Source organism: Mandrillus leucophaeus, unplaced genomic scaffold, assembly GCF_000951045.1.
Source record: "Mandrillus leucophaeus isolate KB7577 unplaced genomic scaffold, Mleu.le_1.0 Scaffold100, whole genome shotgun sequence".
In the NCBI taxonomy this organism is placed as follows: Eukaryota; Metazoa; Chordata; class Mammalia; order Primates; family Cercopithecidae; genus Mandrillus; species Mandrillus leucophaeus.
This window is the reverse complement of record NW_012098099.1, coordinates 3095625-3121463: the sequence shown is the minus strand read 5'-3', so window position 1 is coordinate 3121463 and position 25839 is coordinate 3095625. Positions and strand designations below refer to the sequence as shown.

The 25839-nt window shown below is 39.5% G+C and overlaps 1 protein-coding gene across 4 annotated transcripts in view; it reads right to left on the bottom strand.

Moving 5' to 3' along the window:
* Positions 1 to 25839, bottom strand: part of ELMO1 (engulfment and cell motility 1) — a 597137-nt gene that overhangs the window by 265871 nt on the left and 305427 nt on the right. For all 4 annotated transcript variants that reach the window (XM_011972891.1, XM_011972881.1, XM_011972876.1 and 1 more), the window contains one exon: positions 14312 to 14416. In XM_011972891.1, the coding sequence (XP_011828281.1) occupies positions 14312 to 14416 (105 nt within the window). The remainder of the gene's footprint in view (positions 1 to 14311; positions 14417 to 25839) is intronic.

Below are 25839 nucleotides of genomic sequence, written 5' to 3'. Positions count from 1 at the left end.
GTTTTACCAGTGCAGGCAAAAAGTTGATAAAATTAAGGTCAATGTAAAAATAAAATTACCCGACAATGTCAACCACTACTGGGTGCACCAGGTGTATGGCATAGTTCCTAAGGGGGAAGCTATTTTTAACTAATACAAAGGGACATTTGGGAACATTACCACCTAAATTTTATTATACCAGTCCAAACTGCCCTTCTGATTTGGTAGGCAGGTTGCTAATACTGGCTGGGCTCTGGTCACATGAATCCTGTTCAAAAAGGGAAGTCAGCAGTGACTCACCCAAGCCCAAGCATCAGCATATCTGGGGCAAGGCCATTTTGGGGCATACCGATATAGTTTCTAATTTGGTTTTCATTCCAGGACGGACAAAGGCCAGAAGGGCAGCTGCATCCAGAGAGGTTAGAGCGTGTTCCAGATGGAGATCTACTTCTGTGGTTTCCATCCACGGGGTGAATCCGGCCAAAAGGTGGAACCCCAGAACTCTCTGGGCGGAGTCCTGCCACTCACTCGATCCAGGCACTCATTTAACAAATGTGTGCTGAGTGTCTTCTGTGTGCCTGGCACTGCCTCGGGCACTGGGGTACTGCAGTAACATCATGGATACTCTGTGCTTTTATAAGGTTTGCTGGCTAGTAAGGGTGAACAGGAAATAAAGAAAACAGTGAATACAGAGCATGTGAGAAATGTTAAATTTTGAGAGAAATAAAGGAGGTAAGGTAGACAGGGAGCAAGAGGAGGAAATCAGTACTTTATATCCGGAGGTGACAGAAAGCTGCTCAGAGACTAAAGGAAGTGAGGCAATGAGCCACGTGGCTACCCAGAAACAGATTCCTAGGAGAGAAAGCAAAAAGTAAAAGGCCCAGAGGCCAGAGGTATCTGGTATGTTCAAGGCCAACAAGGGTGCTATGGATGGAATTGTGCCCTTCCAAAATTCACATGTTGAAGCCCTAACCCCCTGTATAGCATGTGACTATATTTGAAGGTAGGGCCTTTAAAGAGGCAATTAAAATCAAATGAGGCCATCAGGGTAGGGTCAGAATCTGGTATGACTGGTGTTCTTATAAGAAGCAGTGACAACAGGGTGTGAGTGCACAGAAGGATGGCCATGTGTAGAAGTAGCAAGAAGGCAGCTGTTTACAAGCCAAGAAGGGAGGCCTCAGAGACACCAACCCTGCCAGCAGCTAGATCTTAGACTTCCAGCCTTCACAGCTGTGAGAAGACAAAGTTCTGTAGTTTAAGCCAACCAGTCTGTGATATTTTGTTATGGCAGCCCTAGCTGACTCATCCAAAGGGGGTCTCTGTGTGTGGAGTTGAAGGAGGAAGGAGTAGGATAGAAGGACATAAGGATGGAGAGCCAGAACACTGCAGAACCTTGAGAGCTGTAGCAAAGGTGCTGAATGTTTACTCTGAGTTAGATGGGAGTCACTGGAGGTTGTAGGCAGATGAGTGACGTGATCTGACCAATACTGGAAGAAACACTATGGCATCTTAATGTTCTGGCTACTGTGTTGAAGACAGAAAAGATGAGCAAGGGTGGGAGCAGGCAATACCAATCAGAGGTTGTTACGCTATTACAGGAGAGAGGTTTGATGTACTGGATTACTGTAATGGTGGTAGAAGTGGGGAAAGGAGGTAGGTTTCTGGAAAGCAGAGTCAATAGGATTTTGAGAGTCGAGTCAATAGGATTGAAAGTAGAGTAAACAGAATTTGCTGGCATTAGTTTGTTGGTAACTGGGTCTTAATGGAAAAAAGAGTAACTCACTGAGCCAGAGACTTTAGTCACTGGGTTGGCCTACCAAGACAACCCATATTCAGTGCCATGAAACATTTAAATAGCAAAGTCCTGAGTAGGTTTAGCCACACTGAACCCCTGTGGAAGGCAGAGCCATTGCTAGAAGGATATTTGTAGCAAAATATCAATTGAATGGGGAATTCAAGCAACGGAGAAAAACATACAAAATCAAGCATCTAAGCTTCCATTTTAGAAAGCTAGAAAAAAAAGAACAAATTAAAAATCAAAGTAAGATGAAGAAAAGTTAAAAAAAAAATAATGGAGTGGAAATCAGTGAAATTGAAAACTGGAAAGCAATATAGAAAAATCAATAAAATCAAAAGCTAGTTTTTTGAAAAGATCAATAAAAACAACAAATCTCTAGCCAGGCTCAACAAGACGAAAAGAAAAATGACAAATTATTGGCATCAAAAATGAAAGAAGAGTCAACTTTATGGATCCCATGGATATAATAAAGGAATATTATGAACAACTCTATGCTCAAAAGTCTGATAACGTAGATGAAATGGACCAATTCCTTGAAAGGCACAATCTACAAGAACCCATACAAGAAGAAATAGACAATCTGAACAGACCTATATCTATTAAAGGAATTGAATAATTAATGACCTTCCAAAATGGAAAGTATCAGGCCTGGAAGGTTTCATTGGTGAATTCTATAAAATATTTAAACAAGAAAATGATACCAATTCTCTACAATCTGTTCCAGAAGGTAGAAGCAGAAGGAGTAGTTCTTAACTAATTCTATAAAACCAGTATCACCCTAATACCAAAACCAAAGGCATAAGGAAAAAAAATACAGACCTATATAGCTCTCATTAACATAAATGCAAATATGCTTCACAAAATTATCAAATAGAATCCAACAATCTATAAATAGAATTATGTACCACAACCAAGTAGGATTTGTTCCAGGTATGTAAGCCTCATTCAAGATTCAAAAATCAGTTGATGTAAAGCATTGTATCAACAGGCTAAAGAAGAAAAGTTGTATAATGGTATCAATAGACACAGAAAAAGCATTTGACAAAATCTAACATTCATTCATGATAAAAACTCTCAGCAAACTAAGAACAGAGCAGTTCCTCAGCTACATAAAGAACATCCACATAAAACTTACGGCTGACATCATACTTAATGGTGAGAAACTTGACTCTGCCCTAGGATCAGGATCAAGGCTAAGATGGTCACTCCTATCACCCCTATGTAACATCTTACTGTCAGTCCCAGCTAGTGCAATAAGACAAGAAAAAAATAAAAGGGTATACAGATTGGTAAGGAGGAAACAAAACTGTCTTTGTTCACAGGGGACATGACTGTCTATGTAGAAAATTCCAAAGAATTAATACATAAAATCTTGGAACTAATAAACAATTATAGCAAGACTGCAAGATACTGGCTTATCAATTGTAACAAATGAGCCATTTTAATGCAAGATGTTAGTAACAGAGAAAGCTTACCTTTGCTCAACTTTTCTATAAACCTAAAACTGTTCTAAAACACAATGTCTATTAATTAAAAAATTAAAAAGGCAGAGAGGTCTGCATTCTCTTAACTTGAGAAAAACAGAAGAGAGAGGATTCCCAGAAACCTTTCCCCTTCAAAGAAATAAGAAGTGAGCTGCAGTTCTTTGAACTCTTGCATTACAACAATTAAAGCAGAAAAGGGAGAAGAAATAGCAAACCCCCAGCAGAGCAGCTGCTGAGGTTCGCACAGTTAAGGTAGAAAATGCACATTTAAAGGTGGAAGCTTGGTCAATTACAGCAGAAGGAAAGAGGGCTTGTCACAGAACAGGTACTGTACTCAATAATATTTAACTAGCTAAACAAAACATAAAAATGGACAATGTGGGCTGAATTTGGAGAACTGGGTTGGAGAAATAATGGAAAGATACTAACTGGATCTAAGATAGAGAAACCACAATAGTTACTGTGAGCTAAGTCTTGGCTGGTACCTCAGTGAGGGAGTCAGGCACATGTGAGCCTTCTGAAGTTTTTAACCTTTCAATTCACACTGGACTTGGGTTTACAGTATGTCAACTGCATACAGTTCACTATGTAACTTAGTTTCATTTTTTTCTCAACAAATCCATCACTGTTTTAAAGTCCCACTGTGTTTTAAAATTTTCTGAGAGAAAAACCAACACAACAATAACAGCAAAAACCCTTTGGAGAAAGCTAAGCAAAAAAGTCTGAAACCTCTTTCACTAAGGACTCTCCAAGATGGGTCGCTTTTGCATCAGAAACCATGAAAAGGCAGCCTGGGTCATCCTAGAAAAGTACCACACGTGCCTGGGCAATGACTTCCACAGGAACAAGTGTGTGGGCAAGGAAATCACCATTATCTCCGAAAAGAAGCTCCGCAACAAGAGGGCAGGCTGCATCCTGCATCTGATGGAGCAGATTTGGAGGGGCCCAGTGAGAGGCATCTCCATCAAGTTGCAGGAGGAAAAGAGAGAAAAAAAGGAGAGATAATGATGTTCCTGAGGTCTCAGCCCTGGACCTGGAGTTCACTAAAGTAGGTCCTGACACTAAAGAAACGCTGAGACTTTGGGGCTTTCACAGACTGTCCAACGTGTGGGTCTCTCGGCCTACAGTTGGGATAAATTTCAGAACACCACGTGGAGCTGTTTGGATCTTTCTGCAATGCTGTAGCATTTTCAGTTAACCTGGAACAACAGCAAACAAACAAGCAAGCATTCTGAACTTAATGCTCAGCTTGGTACCAAGAGAGACAAGGAGGTAACAACCACCTTTCAGCTCTGCTTCAGATTTCAGACACCTCATCCAGCACCCCAAGAACACAGGGGAGCACCCCAGGTGGTGTGAGCACACCACATAGGCACTGCTACAGTCAGCTAACAGAGGTTTGTGGACATTGCCCTCCCTCCCTGAGACAAGGGATCTTCTGAGATAAAACCAAGCCCACATTTAACAATGATCTCATCCTCATGCTTGAAGTATTCCATTCAAATCACTGGCTTTGGAAGTCAGAAATTCTTCCTTCCAGCTCAATTAGTAAATCTAATCACATATTCACACTCTCAAGGGGTCCCGATTGTTTGGCAGTAACAGCTTGGTTATTCACAATCAAGGAAATTAATGCCACTATTTTTAAAACATTTAAAAATCCTGTATATACAAACAAGCCTCCAAGGTGTGGACCTTGACAAACAAGCCTCCAAGCTGTGGACCTTGGTCAAAGAAAGAACAAAAATTAAAGGCAGGAAAAAAGTACTTAAATGAATTATGAGACAAAGAATCATTTCAAACATCCCAGCAAGGCTGTGCCTTTGGGGTCCTTGTTATTCTAAACTGAATCCTTTCTCCACATCACCTAGAAGAAAAATGTCACTCAAATGAAAAATGTTCCTTTACATGGGATTGTGTGTTTAATTGGCAACATATAATTTTATTAAAAAAAAAAAAATGAAGAGCAATTGCTGTTGAAGCCATTTCGGGGATGAGAGAAGGGGAGGCTCTGTCAGCACAATGGGAACAAAAAAATGATGTGCACTAAGCGTTATTCCAATCATTTGCTTCATAGTTAAGTTTAATTACACATTACACACTGCCCTGTAATTATGTCACTTGGGGAACTGCCAATTTACCCCTTGAAATGTTAAAAGTCCCTCAGTTTATTTTAAAGTCTGGGCATCGCCTCCACCAGCACCCTGCCTTAATGCACAGGGACTACTTGGTTCCTGTTCCCTTCAATGCAGACGGGTGTGTCCTGCGAGGGATCCACTCTGTGGTCTGACTCCTGGTACAGAGGGCTGATGACGCGCAGAGCTCCCAGAGCACTGGTCCAGTGCAGTCTGTTTGTAATATAATCTTGTGACTTTTTTTCTTTAGAATTCACAACGGGAGAAACTGGGAAACATGCCTCTTCCTCTTCTTCAGTCTCAGGAGGTTGGGATTAAAGTACTTTATTCTCAGCCAGGGAATAAACGCCCAACCAAAGATGAAATGTCTGCTTTCTGGGAGTTTACAAGGATGAAAAGATAAATACTGAGCAAATACATATGAAACTCCCAGAAGACTGTACATCAGTCAAGTACTACTTTAAGGAGTAGGAATGGGAACAATCAACTCAAATGGTTGAAGCACCTTCTATGTGCTGGCGGTGTGCTCAGAACTTCACAAATGTCATTTACAGACTATCAGCATCAACGGGCACTAACTCGAGTGCCTTCAAGTACCAGGCAGATAACTAGAAAGCAAGAAGCAGTTAGCCATAATACAAGAAGGTGTCTGGGGCTCTCAGTTAATTGGGGAGGGAGTGTAAGCCCTGACAAAAGGCAATCAAATTCTCTTCTTTTTAAAAACACTGGGTCAGTGAAGCAAAACACATCCGTAGGACTCATTTGAACTGTGGCTACCACCTCCATATGAATCTATAAGCCTCTCAAAAGCAGACGGTATGGACAATGGACACATATTATCTGGATTTAAAATTCAGCTCTGGTACTACCTTAGCTGTGTGACTTTGGGCAAGCCACTTAACCTCTCTGTGTGTCAGTTTCCTCATCTGTAAAATGGAAACAGTAACAGTGGCAACCTCAGAGGGGTGCTGCAAGAAATAAATGAAAATGCTCAGCTTAGTTGTTCTAGTGAGCTCCAAACATGTGATTGCTGTTATCACTGATGTTTATGCTTCCTGACCGGAAAAGCTGAAAAGAGATTCCCCAAAACGACTCTGAACTTGAGGTGGGCCTTGAAGAGAAGAACAGAGAGATCTATAGACTGGAAGGAAAGGGCACAAGGTTTCGTTATCTTCCCACGTCTGGGAACATTGAAGGGAAATTTCAAATAATGTATGTGAAGTATTCAGAACATAGTAAAGGCTCAAAAGATAGTAGCTTTTCTCATGCTAGGTAATTTCAGAGCATTTTCTTGAGGTTTCTGCCTCAAAAAATCCAGGCCTCCCTGTGTCAACCATTAGTTAGGATCTAAATCATTACTTCTCCCAACTATTTTTTATAAGTATGATTTACTGTGTACGCATCATGAGGAGGAAAAACCCACTTAAAAGTTTTAAAATAGTGTAAACTAAACATACTTTAAATTCTTCCTCTGTTTAAAAAAGTGGCTATAATGAAACAATCTTGAGAAAACAATTCCTCAGTAGAAACAGCCATCTTTACTCACAGTCTTTCTTACTTGATACATTATAAATATTTCTCTTCTGATTTGGTATAATATTAGAAACATATATATGCTCTCACAATTGCATGAAACCATTGTGATTAATCTTATTTTTAAAGGCATTTCTATTTTCCCCCCTCTCAAGAAATTCATCATCTTCTATAACAGTCAGCCAGTATGCAAAGATTTTCCAACTAGATGAAATGTTAATCATAAATTATGAGGGATGCTGAAGCAAGAACTGTAAGGTACTGTCACCGGATTGTATATATTAATTATGTGATTTTTTTTTTGGTATAGCAATTATATCTCGATAAAACTAGAAAAGAAAAAAGAATTGTGGATATGTAAGGAACACACAGTTTCCAGGATTTACTTTTAAATTTGTTCCTGGAAACCTCAAGATTATACAAATTCAGTTGGGTAACAGCTTTGTTGGGTAGGATTTTATCAACTGGTTGGATATCAGTTTAATTAAGAAAATATTTTATTTATGACATAGCACCATGCCCAATCAAACAGAGAAAAGGGGTCAGGCTTGTTCTATTCCACACTGACTGCCCACCAGAATACTTCTCTAAGAAGCAGTGCCATTGTTTAAAATTAGGTCGCTGGGAAAGGGGGCAAGCCCTAAGTGATTCTGACATAAGCAGTGTAATAACTTACAAAAGAATGAAATATTTACCTCCTCAATACATTGTGAAAAACTGCAAAGAAGTATCTAGCAATGTTTTTATAACTTGAGAGTTGTGCCCAGTATAAGTCACATCTAAAAATCCCAAAGGAAACAAGGAATCTCTCAAGTAAAAAAACCAAATAAACAACTACTCCCTTCACTTGCTTGCTTTTCTATTTCAGGTATTTCACAATCAGATCCTGCCTTTCTTCACCACCACAGCTACTGAGCATGGCTCCATGCAGGTGTATGGTGGATGTTTGGTAATATTTCATGAAAAAGTCAATGAATGAATGAATGAATGAATGAATGAATGAATGAATGAATGAATGAAAATGAATGTTAAAAGGATTTTTCTTCTTTTAGTTGGATACTTTTAGCATCTAAGAAGATGGACTGTTTGTTTTCTATGTATATTTTTTCCTCTGAAAAAGATGTAAGCAATAATAGAAACATCTCATTTGCGGGCACTTGGATTTTATTGTTGCACATTAAATGTTTATCTAACTTTTTTAGCGCCTGGGATTAATGCGCAGTTTGCTTCTGTCTGACTGTGATGCCAAGAGGGTTCAGATGACTGACAATAGTTTCTGAACATCCGAATACTTCTGCATGTTACTTCTCCTATCATCACTCTGAAACTAAAGACTATCTCTGAAACGTGAAAAGCTTTGCAATGACACCTTCCCTGGGCTCACTTATTCCTTAAAATAGCAACTTTTGGGTGTCAATCAAATATCTTTAGAAATGGCTTCCTGACCATGCTAGATTTCAGAAGATCTTTAACTGAATATGATGACTTGTTTGATAGTCCTGTGGACCTTCTACATTTTCTAATCATTCTCTCTTTGAATCTGTCCCCTTTCCCTCCATTCCAAGGATAACACTATTGCCCTCATCATACTCCAAGCCCAGAGACAGAAGGCTACACAACTGGAAGGAGCCTGAGATTTGCAGTCCGCATATGTAAGTTCAAATTCCACTTGTCGACTGGCTATTTGACAGACCAGAACTCTGCACCTCTTTAAGTCCCAGCTCCTGAATTTATAAAATGGTGATAACAATGCTTGTTCCTAGGGATTACTTGAAGACTGAGCTCATCTATGCAGCCTGTCTTGCATGTTACCAAAACCACACTAGGTATTCATTTGCTCTGGCCAAATGGGAAGGTGAATATTACCATGCAGAATTACATCATCCTGAAACCACCCCATCTGCTAGTCATAGCCTTTTTCTTAAGTTTTTCTTATTATTCCAGTTCCACCTTTGAGAGAGCCCTAGGTTTCCTTGCCATTGCTTCCTGCTTTGTGGTTGAATCTTGGCTCCCACATTGGCCAGCATAGGTCTTCAGTCAAACTAAAACCAGGTAATCTGGGTTTCTCAGTAGTTCCCAGTGAATAATTAAATGCATCAAGAACATGGGCTGGGCTCAGTGACTCACACTTGTAATCCCAACAACTTGGGAGGCCAAGGTGGGCAGATCACCTGAGGTCAGGAGTTCAAGGCCTGGCCAACATGACGAAACCCCATCTCTACTAAAACTACAAAAATTAGCTGGGCGTGGTGGTGCGTGCCTGCAGCCCCAGCTACTTGGGAGGCTGAAGCATGAGAATCACTTGAACCCAGGACACAGAGACTGTGGTGAGCTGAAAATGCACCACTGCACTACAGCCTGGGCAAAAGAGTAAGACTGTGTCTTTAAAACAAACAAACAAACAAACAGAAAACCCATAAATTCTAAGTCTAAAGATTTTGTTTCCAGGGGAGTCACTAAGCTTCCTTCTTCCAAAACACTGAGAATTGTCATTCCAGGGAGTAAGAAAAAAGCAAAACAAAACATCTGCAACACACTCAACTCTGTACCATTATCTTGTCTCTGAAAATAATGACAGCAGGATCATAGGCATGAGCCAAGAACCCTCCCCTCCACTTGTCTCCTTACTGAGATAGCCTCGTACCATTCCCTTGGTGGGGAGAGCTGGGGAGTGAAGCATTTCTAGAAAAAGTAAAAGCAATTATACCCAGAGTAAATAAGACTTGGGAGTCTGAAATCATGCTATGCCCCAGATTTTACTCAGTGCACAGTAAGATATTCAGATTTGCAATTCCTCCTCATGTTCTGAGCCTGTCCAAGTGTGGGGTAATTCAGTTACATCCACTGCTTTTGTCAGTACACAGTTACAAAACTTTATTCGAATACAACATGAGAAACTGGGCTGCCCATCACAAAATTCACATAGCAAAAATATACCTTTATTACTGTTAGGAGGAACAAAGGCCATGATTCTCCAATGGTAAAAAAGAATTTATCATGGTCAAGAGACCATTTAAACCAGAACTAAAGAAACTCTTTACTCATGTGAATTATAAGAAATGATTAAAAGCCACTATGTGCTAGGCTCTGTCAGGGGCTAGAATATAAATGAACCTTGGTGCCTGCTCACAAGACGTTTACAATCAATTAGGGAAACCGAAAGTAAATACATTTAAGATTGTACAATGTTCTAGGATTTAAATTGTGTGTCCACGGTGCAAAGAGAGTGGATGGAGTCATCTGGGTAGAGGGTCAGGAAGCCTTCTTCAGACAGAAGATGGCCTTTGCCATGAGGACTGTCCAACAGACACATGGTGTGGGACAGGCACTCAGGCAGAAGCAAGAATGGGAGCAAAGACACAGTGGTAGAGATTTGCCTGGCTAGTTAGGCCTACCATCATTTATATAGGCAAAGGCTACTAGGGCGGGGGGATGGGGGATGGAAAGAGGGAAAGGAGAGTCGGTAGCAAGAGATAAAGTCACGGAGATAGGCTGCAGGCCAGGTATGGTCCCTGAAGCACTCAGAACTCTGGTTAGGAAGATCATCCTAGCAACTGGCACAGAATATGGGTTTGAAGGTTCCAGACATTAGCAAGGAAGCCACTAAGATAATATTGTGACAATATAGATGAATGAATTGGAGGGAATAAGAATGCTTAAGGAGTTAGAATATAGAGTGTGATGTCTACATGGGTCTGAGCTCAGCCACCCAGATCTCACTGCCTACTGCATATGTCCTCCTAGACAGATGTCCTACATGCGTGTAAGAGTCTGGATGGTCTAGATGCCTGCCCCTGCACAGACTTGCACTATCTATTTCCTTAATGACGCCACTGTCTACTCCCACTCAAGGCAGAAACCTCCCTCTTCCTTGGAGAAGGTCAAGTTGATTTTAGTTCCAAAGTAACTCATTCAAACTGTTCCATTTCATTGCCACTCCCACTCCCCTAGTTCAAGCTATCTCCATATCTCTTTTATTTTTGCCCACATTTTATTTTTGCCTCTGGTCTTGATTTCTCACATTGGTTTTCTAGTGGGACAGTGATTTGTCTAAACTTCATTCTCATCTTGATTTAAAATACTTCAGAAATTCTTCACTGCCTTTAGGTCCAACAGACCTCTTCGGATGGCTTAAGACATCCCCACTGAACTAGCACATTGGCCTCACAAGCCATGTTCCGTTTGCCAGTCCCGGCCTTGGCCATCCTATATTAGTGTGGCTCCCCGAACAAAGCATGCACCGTTATACCTTTGCTCTCGTGGTTCCCTCCACATGAGGTAGTACTCTCCATCTCTTCCCTTCACCGGGTTAACTAGTACTATTCAACAGCTCTGAGCCTAGATGTCACTTCCTCCAGGAAGCTTTCCTGACCTGACCCCCACATCTGTGTTGGTGACTTTCCTCTGTGTTCCCAGCATACTCAATCAAGACACACGCCAAGTGACTTGGAAACTGCCTGGTATTTGTCTCTTCACCCCACACCCCACCACCACCTCTACTTTTGATCTCTAGACAGTGAACTCCTCAATGTCAGGACCCATGAGCAACTTGTCTTCTTGAGGAATCCCCATCCTTTGGCTCACAGCTGGGTATTTGATAGTTACTCAGGAAATGTGCAGCCTCAGGGACTGAGACAAGCAAAGGTCCAGAGACAGAGTCATGGGGGTCCTGTGCATTTGATGGGCAGGCAGAGAAGAAACCCTCCAGAGAGATTAAGAGCAACTGTCAGCAACAGAGCCAAGACAGATCACTGGCTGCTGGGCAACAGAGGCCTGGTCACTAGAGAGTGTCAGGTGTCAAGGGCAAGGTCAGTGAGACAAAGGATGAGGAAAGTGCTCTGCATTTGGCAAGACAGTTTCCAGAAAGCAATGGAGAAACGTCTTGGAGCAGGCGGCTGAAAAGTGAGTGGCAGGCAAGATTAACACAGGGCAAAAAACAATTTGGGAACACATGGCTAGAAAGTGGGTGAGGGACCATGATACCTGGGAGTGACAAGGGCAACGAGGGAATATTTGTGCATATATACATGTGTGTTTGTGTGTGTGAGTTACAGTTATTTAAAATCTCAACTATAAAACTGACTGGCAAAGAGAGTGAATAGTGAGGCAATATTCAGGTACAGAATAAGCATTTATCAAATGAAAGATATAAATAACAAATGAAAAACTGCATTCATAGAGAAGATATACATCCTCAAAACAGATTTTTATCAAAATGTAAACTGAAAAGATTGAGCCCATCTTAATGTTTCAGAAAAGACCACTGAGCTCATAAATCAAAATTTAATTAGCTGTCCAGATCACTATTTCCACTACCTATAGCACTACTGCCATATCATGGAGATATCTATTTTCAAAGTCACCCTAAAATTTCCTTGCAGTGATCTTCAGACTTTATATATGCTCTACTAACCCCATGCATTCACATAAATAGCCTTAGCTTTCTATCTAGTAAATGCCCCAAAGTCAAATGGGACACAGAAAAAAATCAGGGAAAGGACACTTCTGAGAAACCAATAAAGTCATCTGAGATACAGGAAAGTCTAACCAATAAAGAAAAGTGCCTGTGGACCAAAAGCCACACTTTTCTTTACAAATAGGTTTTTTCTTTTAAGTCCTTATCAAATATAAAGTTTTGTCAGGCTGCCATGGTATTCATTTCACTTACAATGTTTAAAGAACACATTGAGGAAAACAGACTTAAAACATTAAATTACTTTTCATGAGACATATGCTTCTTATGCAATTAACAATACATTCAGCATCAATAAGCTCCAATTTTAGAAACACTCATCCATGAACATTAATCAGTTAATGGTAAATTCAATTTCTACTTAGCTTCTACTTTTCACACTCAACTCTCCAAGGCTATACTACATGGTATCTCAAAAATATTAATTTACTTACTACAAAAGCAGATTACATTCTTAGAAACCATCTGTGCAACAAATATATTTGCATGTAAGTCAAATCAAAGTTTTATGGAAAAACAATTTTCTTATGTGGGACTGTATTTCTGACCAAACACCTGATCCCAAACCTTTCAAAGAAATGACAATAAAATTATCTGTATAATCAGATTGCAAATAATATTTCAGAATAGGTCAAAGTTTCCCAAAATGCATATATATAGAACAACACACAGATTTACAATATATTGCCTACACAGAACTCAGTGATCTGGCATGGCCTTATTCAAGGAGGTCACTGCTGGGTGGTACAGTTTTTCACTGTACAGATGGTCCCAGAGATTACAGATTTTGGCCAGGAGCACACCACTAGGCATGATGACAACCGAAGAAACATGCCTACACATTGCCAAATGCTCTCTAGGGGAATAATTACTGTCCCAACTAAGAACCGTCACGTCTCTCTGGTTTACAGAGGAAACTTGAGCCCAGACCAAAGGAACTGCCCACACTGACATCACTGGATGATGATAGTGCCAGGCCTCCAACCCAGGTCTCCAGGGAGCCAGTGCCACAGAGAATCCAACAGAGAATGTGAGATTAATGGACATGCTCTTACTATATTTTAAGTTCAGCCTTACTCTTCCTGCTTTAGGCGACTTGTTCATCAAATACTTTCTAAGCTTACATCTAGTCATCATTTTAACCACTCACCAATTCCCCTGCCCCATTTATTCATATCCTTCCCTGATCTCAATCTTGGATCTACCTCATCTTGACTGAGTCTGGGTTCTTCTCCCTGAGGACAGGGTAGAGGTGTCAGCACAAATCCAGGGCTCCAACCGAGTAGCCCTGATAGATGAGCATTCTCTGCCACTGTCACCTTAGGCTCTCATTCATTCATACTCGGTTTCTTCCATGCCATCACTGCCCAGTCAGTAGGTGGCATCTTCCATTTCACAGAGAAAATAGAGTCCCCCACTTCCTTCTGCTCCACCCACAAATTAATCTACCTTTTTGACTGAAATTTGACTAGTCTGACGTGAAATGTAAGAAGGCATTTGTCTGCCTTCCCCATCTCTCCTGTTTTTCTTTGTTTCTGTTTATCTTATTGTTCCTCCAGCATCAGACTAAACAGCCATTGAATTTGGAGTCATGCAGGTTTTTGGTAGGTAGTTCATTTTTGTTCCTTGTTATTTAAGAGTTTTTGTCATAATTCAATATTGGACTCTATGAAATGGTTTTCCAGTATCTAATGTATTTTTTAACGCCATCAAAAGAAAATAATTAAAAGTTAAAATCCCCATTTCAGTCCCGATTGATCTCAATTCTGATTTTTTTTTTTTTTTTTAGTTTACTAAGAAAGCCAGAAAATATGGGATGACTCATCTAAAGCTAATCCCTCCGTATTTGTGCGTTTGAAATTAACATAGAGTAGGAAACACAATATCTGAAAAGGGCCTTCATACTTACCCGGATGTAGGCATCTTGGTGGTGCTTGGCAAAGTACAGCATGTTGTCCAGAGCCAACATCCCAGGTGGAGTCTGCGTGAAGTCCATGGCAGGGTTGACATGATTCTGTGAGTAAAACAAAATGCATGGTAAGGTGAATTCTTCAGCAGATTTCACCAACTACCAGAGATCCAATTTCCCTCCTCGAGAGTGAAGTACTACAAGCCAAGCTACAAATAATCAAACATGATGACATTTTCTATCTCCATGTAAACCTACTGAGGTGGATGCAGCAACTTCTTTCTACTGCTCCTCAGGATAGCAAAACCAGATTTATACCTGGGATTAGGAAACCGAGCTGAAGATTCAAGTACAGGATTATTCTTAGACATGTGACATTGTGAGAAAAAGAAAATGATACGAAAATTATTTCTGGTAGCTGCACTAAAATGAAACCAACAGCATTTGGGTAGAAAACGCTGGGATAAAGCCACACCTCTGGTATTTAATTCGGAAGCTGACTCCAAGGAAACTATGGCCTATTCACACCTTGACTCTGCATCCTTATGTGGGAGGTTAAATGCAGCCGCATGCATTGATGGACTTTGTGAACTGTCCAGGTTTACACAGTCCATAGGCCTCTGAGCACAGGCACTGGATAAAGTTCAGATATCCACAGCGTCCTGACATCTGTCTGCTCTCAGGAAGTCTGAGAACCTTCCTCTCTGGTCTTTAGGGTCACCATACACAGCACACAGAACCCCAAAGGTGAAATAATAGTTGCAGATATGTAGAACTCAAACACCTCAGCAAATGAAAAACAATCCAATTTAAAAGTGGGCAAAAGACATGATTAGACATTTTTCAAAAGAAGACACACAAATGGCCAACAAGCATATAATGCTCAACATCAGTAATCATTGGAGAAATGCAAACGAAAACAACAATGAGATACCATCTCACACCAGTCAGAATGGTTATTAGTAAAAAGGCAAAGAATAACAGATGGCAAGAAAGGGAAAAAAGAAAATGCTTATATACTGTTGATGGGAATGTAAATTAGTGCAACCTCTATGGAAAACACTATGGAGATTTCTCAAGAACTAAAAATAGAACTACCATTCAATCCAGCAATTCCACTACTGGGTATCTACACAAAGGAAAAGAAATCATTGGTTGGTCACGGTGGCTCACTCCTGTAGTCCACTTTGGGAGGCTGAGGCGGGTGGATCATGAGGTCAGGAGTTTGAGACCAGCCTGGTCAACATGGTGAAACCCCTAAAGATACAACTAATTAGGTAGGCATGGTGGCACAGGCCTGTAATCCCAGCTACTCAAGAGGTAGAGACAGGAGAATTGCTTGAACCTGGGAGGCAGAGGTTGCAGTGAGTCCAGATTACACCATTGCACTCCAACCTGGGCAACAGGGCAAGACTCCATCTCCAAAAAAAAAAAAGAAAGAAAGAAATCATTATACCAAAAATCACCTGCACTCATGTTTATTGCAGTACTATTCACAACAGCAAAGATATAGAATGCACCTATGTGTCCACCAATCGATGACTGGATCAAGAAAATGTGGTACATATACATAATGGGATACTATTCAGTCATAAAAAAAGAATGAAATCGTATCTTTTGTAGCAACATGAATGGAACTGGAAGCCATTATTTTAAGTGAAATAACTCAGAAACAGAAAGTCAAATGTCACATATTCTCACATAGAAGTGGGAGCTAAATGATGTGCACACGTGGGCATAGAGTGTGGAATGATAGACAACGCAAACTCAGAAGGCTGGGAATTGGTGGGATGACGAGAAATTGCTTACTGAGTACAATGCACTATGTAGGTGATGGGTACACTAAAAGCCCTGACCTCCCCACTATGCAGTATATCTATGTAACAAAAGTACACTTGTATCCCATTAATTTACCCAAATAAAAAATAGTTACAAATATGCCTAAGAGGAGAAGGCCTGGCTGATCTGAACTCTCCATATACTTGAGATCACCCAGCAAAAACACCACAAGACTCTTACTAAGATTAGCAATTTACTCTTCACCATTAATTACTGAAAACAATGACCAAGAACTATTCTGAAAATGCAGATCTGCCATTTTTTCCAAGAGGGTGGATAGGAGGCAGGACTAGTTGCAGCTTCCACTCGGAAGGATAGAGCAGCATGTGGAGACTTACACCATGAACTTTTCTTCCAAGAACTAAGGCAGGAACATACCAGGAAAGCTGAGATAATTCACAGACGCTTTGAAGGAACTGGATCACCACTGCAGGCTCCCTGGGAGGCAACCAGCACACTAAACAAAAACATAACCAAGGACCCACACCACTTCACTCCCTTACTAACTCCACTGAAGCAGGTGCAGTTATCCATGGCTGCAAGACCTGAAGACCGATCATATCACAGGACTCTTTGCAGACACATGCCAGTACCAGCACGGAGCTAGGTAGCTCTGTTGGGTAGCTAGACCTAGAAGAGCAAAAACAATCACTACAGTTTGGCTCTTAGGAAGTCACATTCTTAGGAGAAGGGGGAGAACACCACATCAAGGGAGCACTCTGTAAGACAAAAGAATTTGAACAGTAGTCCTTGAGTCCCAGATCGTCCCTGTGACTTAGTCTACCCAAATGAGAGGGAACCAGAAAAACAATTCTGGTAATATGACAAAACAAGCTTCTTTAATACCGCAAAAGATTATACCAGCTCACCGGCAATGGATCCAAACCAAGACAAAATATCCAAATTGCCAGAGTAAGAATTCAGAAAGTGGATTATTAAGTTACTCAAGGAGGCAGCAGAGAAAGGTGGAGTCCAAGTTAAAGAAATAAAAAACAGGATACAGGATACAGGAAAGAAAAATTCTTCAGTGAAATAGATAGCATAAATAAAAACAATCAGAACTTCTGGGAACCAAGGACACAGTTAGAGAAATGCAAAATTCACTGCAAAGTGACAGCAATAGAATTGAACGAGCAGAATAAAGAACATCAAAGCTCAAAGACAAGGCTTTCAAATTAACCTAATCCGTCAAAGACAAAGAAAAAATAATTTAAAAAATGAACAAAGCCTCCAAGAAGTATGGGACTATGTTAAACATCCAAACCTAAGAATAATTGGTGTTCCTAAGGAAAAAGAGAAATCTAAAAGTTTGGAAAACATATTTGTGGCAGTAATTGAGGAAAACTTCCCTGGCCTTGCTGGAAATCTAGACATCCAAATACAAGAAGCTCAAAGAACACCTGGGAAACTCATCACAAAAATATTATCACCTAGGCACATAGTTAACAGGTTATTTAAAGTTAAGACAAAAGAAAATCTGAAGAGCTATGAGGCAAAAGCATCAGGTAACCTATAACGAAAAACCTATCAAATTAACAGCAGATTTCTCAGCAGAAAACTTACAAGCTACAAGGGATTGAGGTCCTATTTTCAGCCTCCTTCAACAAAACAATTATCAGCCAAGAATTTTGTATCCAGTGAAACTAAGCTTCATAAGTGAAGGAAAGATACAGTCTTTTCCAAACAAACAAATGCTGAGAGAATTCGCCACTACCAAATCAGCACTATAAGAACTGCTAAAAGGAGCTCTAAATCTTGAAACAAAACCTTGAAAAAACAAACAAAATAGAACCTCCTTAAAGCATCTATCTCAGAAGACCTTAAAGCATAAATCTCACAATACATATATATTGTGTATATAACAATAACACAATGAAGAAAAACACAAAGTATTCAGGCAACTAATAGCACAATGAATAGAATAGTACCTCACATCTCAATACTAACACTGAATGTAAATGGCCTCAATGCTTCACTGAAAAGATACAGAATGGTAGAAGGGATAAGAATTCACGAACCAAGTTTCTGCTGCTTTAAAGAGACTCACCTAACACATAAGAACTCACATAAATTTAAGTTAAAGGCGTAGAAAAAGATATTCCATGAAAATGGACAACAAAAGCAAGCAGGAGTAGCTATTCTTACATCAGACAAAACAAACTTTAAAGCAACAGCAGTTAAAAAAGACAAAGAAGGATATTATATAATATTAAAAGGACTAGTCCAACAGGGAAATATCACAATACTAAATATATATGCATCTAACACTGGATCTCCCAAATTTATAAAACTATTACTACTAGACCGAAGAAATGATATAGACGGCAACACAATAATAGTGGGGGACTTTAATACTCACTGACAGCACTGGAAAGGTCATCAAGACAGAACATCAACAAAGAAACAATGGACTTAAACTATACCCTACAACAAATAGACTTAATGGATATTTACAGAACCTTCTACCCAATAACTGCAGAACACACATTCTATTCATCAGCACATGAACGCTCTCCAAGACAGATCATATGATAGGCCACAAAACAAGTCTCAGTAAATTTTTTTTCTTTTCTTTTCTTTTTTTTTTTTTCTTTGAGGCAGAGTCTCACTCTGTCACCAGGCTGGAGTGCAGTGGTGCAATCTCACTCACTGCAACCTCCACCTCCCAAGTTCAAGCAATTCTCCTGCCTCAGCCTCCCGAGTAGCTGGGATTACAGTCGCATGCCACCACGCCCGGCTACTTTTGTATTTTTAGTAGAGACAGGGTTTTGCCATGTTGACCAGGCTGTTTTGAACTTCTGACCTCAGGTGATCCGCTCACCTTGGCCTCCAAAAGTGCTGGGATTAAGAAAACTGAAATTATACCAAGTACTCTCTCAGACCACAGTGGAATAAAATTGGAAATCAACCCCAACAGGAATCCACAAAATCATGCATACACATGGAAATTAAATAACCTGCTCCTGAATGATCACTGGGTCAACAGGGAAATCAAGATGGAAATTAAAAAATTATTTGAACTGAATGATAATAGTGACACAACCATCAAAACCTCTGGGATACAGCAATGGTGGTGCTAAGAGGAAAGCTCATAGGATTAAATGCCTACATCAAAAGTCTGAAAGAGCACACACAGACAATCTAAGGTCACACCTCATGGACCTGGAGAAACAAGAACAATCCAAACCCAAACCCAGCAGAAGAAAAGAAATAATGAAGATCAGAGCAGAACTAAATGAAATTGAAACAAACAACAACAACAAAATACAAAACATAACTGAAACAAAATGCTGGTTCTTTGAAAAGATTAAAAAAAAAGACTATTAGTGAGAATAACCAAAAAAGAAGAGAGAAGATCCAAATAAGCTAAATTGGAAACAAAACGGAAGATATTACAACTGATTCTAGAGAAATATAAAAGATTATTCAAGGCTTCTATGAATACCTTGATGCATATAAACCAGAAAACCTAGAAGAGATGGATAAATTCCTGGAAATATGCAACTTTTCTAGATTAAACCAGGAAGATATAGAATCTCCAAGCAGACCAATAACAGGCAGTGAGATTGAAATGGTAATAAAGAAAATTTCCAACACAAAAAAGTCCAGGACCAGATGGATTCACAGCTGAATTCTATCAGATATTCAAGGAAGAATTGGTACCAATCTATTGACACTATTCCAACAGATAGAGAAAGAGGGATTCCTCCCTTAATCGTTCTATGAAGCCAGTATCACCTTAATACCAAAAGCCAGGGAAGGACATCATAAAAAAAGAAAACTATAGACCAATATCCCTAATGAACACAGATGCGAAAATCCTCAATAAAATACTAGTGAACCAAATCAAATAGCATATCAAAAAGATAATTCACCATGATCAAGTGGGTTTCATACCAGGGATGCTGGGATGGTTTAACATATATAAGTCAATAAATGTGACACACCACATAAATAGAATCAAAAACGAAATCATATGATCATCTCAATAGATGCAGAAAAAGCATTTGACAGAATTCAACACCGCTTTATGATTAAAACCCTCAGCAAAATCTGTATAGAAGGGATATACCTTAAGGTAATAAAAGGCATTTATGACAAACTCACAATGAACATTATACTGAATGGGGAAAAGGTGAAAGCATTCCCCCTGAGAACTAGCACAAGACAACAATGCCCACTTTCACCACTATTCAACATAGTACTGGAAGTCCTAGACAGAGCAGTCAGACAAGAGAAATACATAAAGGGCAGCCAAATTGTCACTTTTTGCTGATAATACAATTGCATACCTAGAAAACCCTAAAGACTCATCCAATAAGCTCCTAGAACTGGCAAATAAATTCAGTAAAGTTTCAGGATACAAAATTAATGTACACAAATCAGTAGCTCTGCTATATACCAACAGCGACCAAGCTGAAAATCAAATCACTCAACCTCTTTCACAATAGCTGCAAAAAATTAAAATACTTAAAAATATACCTAACCAGGGAGGTGAAAGACCTCTACAAGAAAAACTATGAAACACTGCTGAAAGAAATTATAGACAACACTAACAAATGGAAATGCATCCCATGCTCATGGATGGGTAAAATCAACATTGTGAAAATGATCATACTGTCAAAAGCAGTCTACAAATTCAGTGCAATTCCTATCCAAATAGCACCATTGCTCTTCACAGAACTAGAGAAAAGCAATCTTAAAATTCACATGGAACCAAAAAAGAGCCCACATAGCCAATGCAAGACTAAGCAAAAAGAACAAATCTGGAAGTATCACATTACCTGACTTCCACCTATACTATAAGGTGATAGTCACCAAAACAGCATGGAACTGGTATAAAAATAGGCACATAGACCAATGGAACAGAATAGAGAACCCAGAAATAAAGCCAAATACTTACAGCCAACTGATCTTTGACAAAGCAAACAAACAAACAAAAAAAAAGTGGGAAAAGGACACTCTATTCAACAAATGGTGCTGGGATAATTGGCAAGCCACATGTAGAAGAATGAAACTGGATCCTCATCTCTCATCTTACACAAAAATCAACTCAAGATGGACCAAATACTTAAATCTAAGACCTGAAACCATAAAGATTATAGAAGATGACACTGGAAAACTCCTCTAGACATTGGCTTAAAGACTTAATGACCAAGAATCCAAAAGCAAATGCCACAAAAACAAAGATAAACAGATGGGACTTAATTAAACTAAAATGCTTCTGCACAGAAAAAGAAATAATCAGCAGAGTTAACAGACAACCCATCAAATGGGAGAAAATCTTCACAATCTATACATCTGACAAAGGACTAACATCCAGAATCTACAAAGAACTCAAACAAATCAGCAAGAAAAGAACAAACAATCCCACCAAAAAGTGGGCTAAGGACATGAATAAACAATTCTCAACAGAAGACATACAAATGGACAACAAGCATATGGAAAAAATGCTCAACATCACTAATGATCAGGGAAATGCAAATCAAAACCACCATGCAATACGACTTGACTCCTATAAGAATTGCTATAATCAAGAAATCAAAAAATAATAGATGTTGGCATAGATGCAGTGAAAAGAGAACACTCTTACACTGTTGGTGGAAGGTAAACTAGTACAACCACTATAGAAAACAGTGTAGAGGTTCCTCAAAGAACTAAAAGTAGGTCCACTGTTTGATCCAGCAATCCCAATAATAGGTATCTACCCAGAGGAAAATAAGTCATTATATGAAAAAGATACTTGCACACGCATGTATACAGCAGTACAATTTGCAGTTGCGAAAATACGGAACCAGCTCAAATGCCCATCAATCAATGAGTGGATAAAGAAAATGTGGCATATTTATATACACCATGGAATATTACTCAGCTGTAAAATAAAATGAAATAGTGGCATTCACAGCAATCTGGATGGAATTGGAGACTGTTAATCTAAGTGAAATAACTCAGGAATGGAAAACCAAACATTGTATGTTCTCACTCATGTGGGAGCTAAGGCATAAGAATGACACACTGGACTTTGGGGACCTGGGGGAAAGAATGGGGGTTGGTGAGAGATAAAAGACTATACATTGGGTACAGTGTACACTGCTTGGGTGACAGGTGTACCAAAATCTCAGAAATCACCACTAAAGAACTTATTCATGTAACCAAACATCACCTGTTCCCCAAAAACTTACTGAAATAAATAAAAAAAAAACTGAAAATAAGAAAGTTTAAAAATTCAGATCTAAATGGTAAATAATTTAAGACAAGATTTTTTTTTCCAGGTTAAACAGATGAAAAAGAAAAGTTAAAGAGGTGTGAAAGAAAACTGCTTTTGCCTCACGATCTAGATAATTTGTATGAAATGACATACTTTCATTTTGGATAAACAGCATGAATCTCTGTTTTTCCAGGGCAATTTTGGTTAAAGGCAATTTTTTTTCTAACTTTGGTGCTGGAAGGCCTTTCTGTTCACTTGTTCAAGGATCAAACAACCCACACTTTTCTACATTATTCAAGAGTATATCTAAACTATCTTACCCATGCTGATCTGAAATTTTGTTTATAAGCTAATAAGCAATATCCGAAACTATGAGAGAGTAGTGCTGCCTACTGGCCACAGTTCCACAGTTTAAATAGCATTGCTGTCTACAACTAGAGGTTGTATAAGTGCAATGATTTGAGTATTTTATTTCAGCATTTTATCCTGATTCATTTATTTCAATGTTGGAAAGTTTTTAAAATATCAGAGAACTGTTACTAATGATAAGAATGATACATCTCAAAATAAGTATGATTGTAACAAAAATAAAAACCATTCTGCATGTCATATACAGTGGGGTCCAGTTTTAATTGGAAATAAATGACCAGAGATTAAGTCTAAAAAGTAACTTACCATTAAAGATTTTGTAATGCCTTTAGTTATTTAGTAAAGAATAGTAAAACTTCCTACCCATTACACACAAATTGATTATTTTGACTCTGATACATCGAATTCTCATGAACACAAGTAGCATTTAAGAAGTTAACATTTGCTAAGTACATTCTGGGTGTTAGCACTATTTTGCACTTTACATGTATTAAATCTCACACCTGGTAGGTGCTATTCTTATCCCAATTCTATTGATGAGGAAACTGCCGCTCAGATGAGTTCGGAAGCTTGCCCCAGACCTCACACCTGGCCGTGGCATCACAGGGAAAGATTTCCCTGGACAATATGTCTCAACTATCTTTCGTTCCTACTTTTTTTCTTATCACCAGTTTAGAGATGAATGCATTTATTTTGGTACTGCTAGCATTTAGACTTTACACAGACTGAGAAAAGTGTATTTAAGAAAAATGTAGGCTAATCAATATTAGCCATTGTGCAGCATAGGCCAGCCAACACAGGAGGGGAGCCAAATGTAAAAGAGAAACATGATATTTAGTTCAGACCTATTTCTAGTGTTGCTATATGAGTTTCAAAAATAAATACATAAAAAAGGAAATCTAGTGGAAAAAAATTAGTATCTCTGAATCTAATTCTAACAATTCCCCAAAGCTATGTTAATGAAGCTGATGGAGGAGAAGATCCCATGGCTCAAGAGTTATCAATCTTCTTTGAATTTTGCACCCAATATGCCCTTCAAACCTCCTTTCATCAATCATACCCCTCCGCAGGCTTTCATTTGCTATTTTCAAAAAATTCTTACAGTTAAAAAAAAATGTAATTCAGTTTTAGGGTTCCTTTAAAGAACTATATGACTAATTAGCAAATAGTCTCAATAAAAGAATGCCTGCTCTGCACCAGGCATGCGCAAAGTGTCTTGCACACGGTGTTCTCAATCCTCACAAAACTCCCACCAGGTAGATACTGTCATTATCCCCCAAAGGAAACCAAAGCACTGACAATTGGGTAGCTTGCCCAAAGTTTCAGAGCCAGTTGTGGCGAAGCCAGACTGTGAACTCAGAGCATGGGCTTTTAACCAGGTTGATCAACAACCTAACATTGCTGGGAATTTCACAAAGATGTCCAATGCAGGTTCTCCTCAATCAACGTTATTCCATCTGGCAGAGTGGGCCTGAGATCCACCTTTTTATTTATTTTTTATTTTTATTTTTTTCGCGACCCAATCTTGCTCTGTCGCCCAAGCTGGGGTGCAGTGGTGCAATCTTGGCTCACTGCAACTTTTGCCTCCCAGGTTCAAGCAATTCTCTTGCCTCAGCCCCCTGAGTAGCTGGGATTACAGGCGCCCGCCAACACACCCAGCTGATTTTTGTATTTTTGGTAGAGACAAGGTTTCACCATGCTGGCCAGGCTGATTTCGAACTCCTGACCTCAAGTGATCTGCCAGTCTTGGCCTCCCAAAGTGCTAGGATTACAGGAGTGAGCCACTGCAGCCGGTCGGTTTTTTTCTGTTTGTTTGTTTGTTTGTTTGTTTGTTTGTTTTGAGATGGAGTCTCATTCTATCACCAAGGCTGGAGTGCAATGGCATGATCTTGGCTCACTGCAGCCTCTGCCCCCCGTGTTCTAGCAATTGTCCTGCCTCAGCCTCCCAAGTAGCTGGGATTACAGGCATGCGTCACCATGCCTGGTTAAGTTTTGTATTTTCAGTAGAGACAGGGTTTCCTCATGTTGGCCAGGCTGGTCTCAAACTCCTGACCTCAGGTAATCCACCCGCCTCAGCCTCCCAAAGTGCTGGGATTACAGGCGTGAGCTACCACTACTGGCCTATCTTTTTAATAAAAGTTATAATTCATCCACCCCCTCAGACATTATAACAGACCCATGTCTCTCTCATGTTCAATAAACCACATCCCTAATTGTCTATAGCAAATAGGCTCTTACTGAACAAAAGCCAATTAGAAAATTGCCTTTGATTTTCAATGACTTACCCTAAATTATGGAGCATCACTACATTTTAGATAACAATAAAAAATATTTTGGGGTAAAGAGTGAACTATGTTCTCATTCTCTCTCTCTCACTCCAGTTATCATTTTCTCAGCTTTCTTTTTTTTTTTTTGGTTTCAATAGTCAGTGAAATAATTTTACAACCACAAATTTTAATAACAGGAAAAGGAAAAGAATTTCACACCAAAACATTTAAAAGCTTTCTGTACTGTGACAAAAATACTCTGAGAGCCCAGCAAGGCCAGCAACTCCCCCACTCCTTTCTTATTTATGAGATGCTCTGGATACAGATTTATTTTCTTTTCTTGTTCCATGTTATTTTTTTCCACCTGTCTTGAAATGGAAGCTGCAGGAGCTTTGATAAACGGCTTGAAATTTTCCCTTGTTTTACTGCAAAGCCTGTGTACCTCTGGTACATTCTTCTGAAATGCCATTTGTTAGTTCCCGTTGAAATGCTGCTCTGTGAATTACAGCAGACAGCTCTCAGCCCCTAGAGAAAAGGGAGATGGCTGCTTCCTTTTCCAAAACACCAGAGTTTTTTACTTTGGGAAAGTAGTACCAACCAGCTGAAGATATTATGAGTTACTCTGTAGTGAGCGCCCAAGGTGCCGTTTGGGTATCTAGTCTGAGTATCTAGTTCCTGGAAATCAGTTTCTTTTCTGTTACCTGCCTGTCAGTTTTTCAGCCGAATGATTTCAATCACACATTCAAGGGAGGGTATAAGCTGTAAGACAGGAAATCTCTAAACCTATTCTGTGCCCACACACCATGGCCACTGGAGAGCTAGAGTAAACCTTAAATATAATCTAG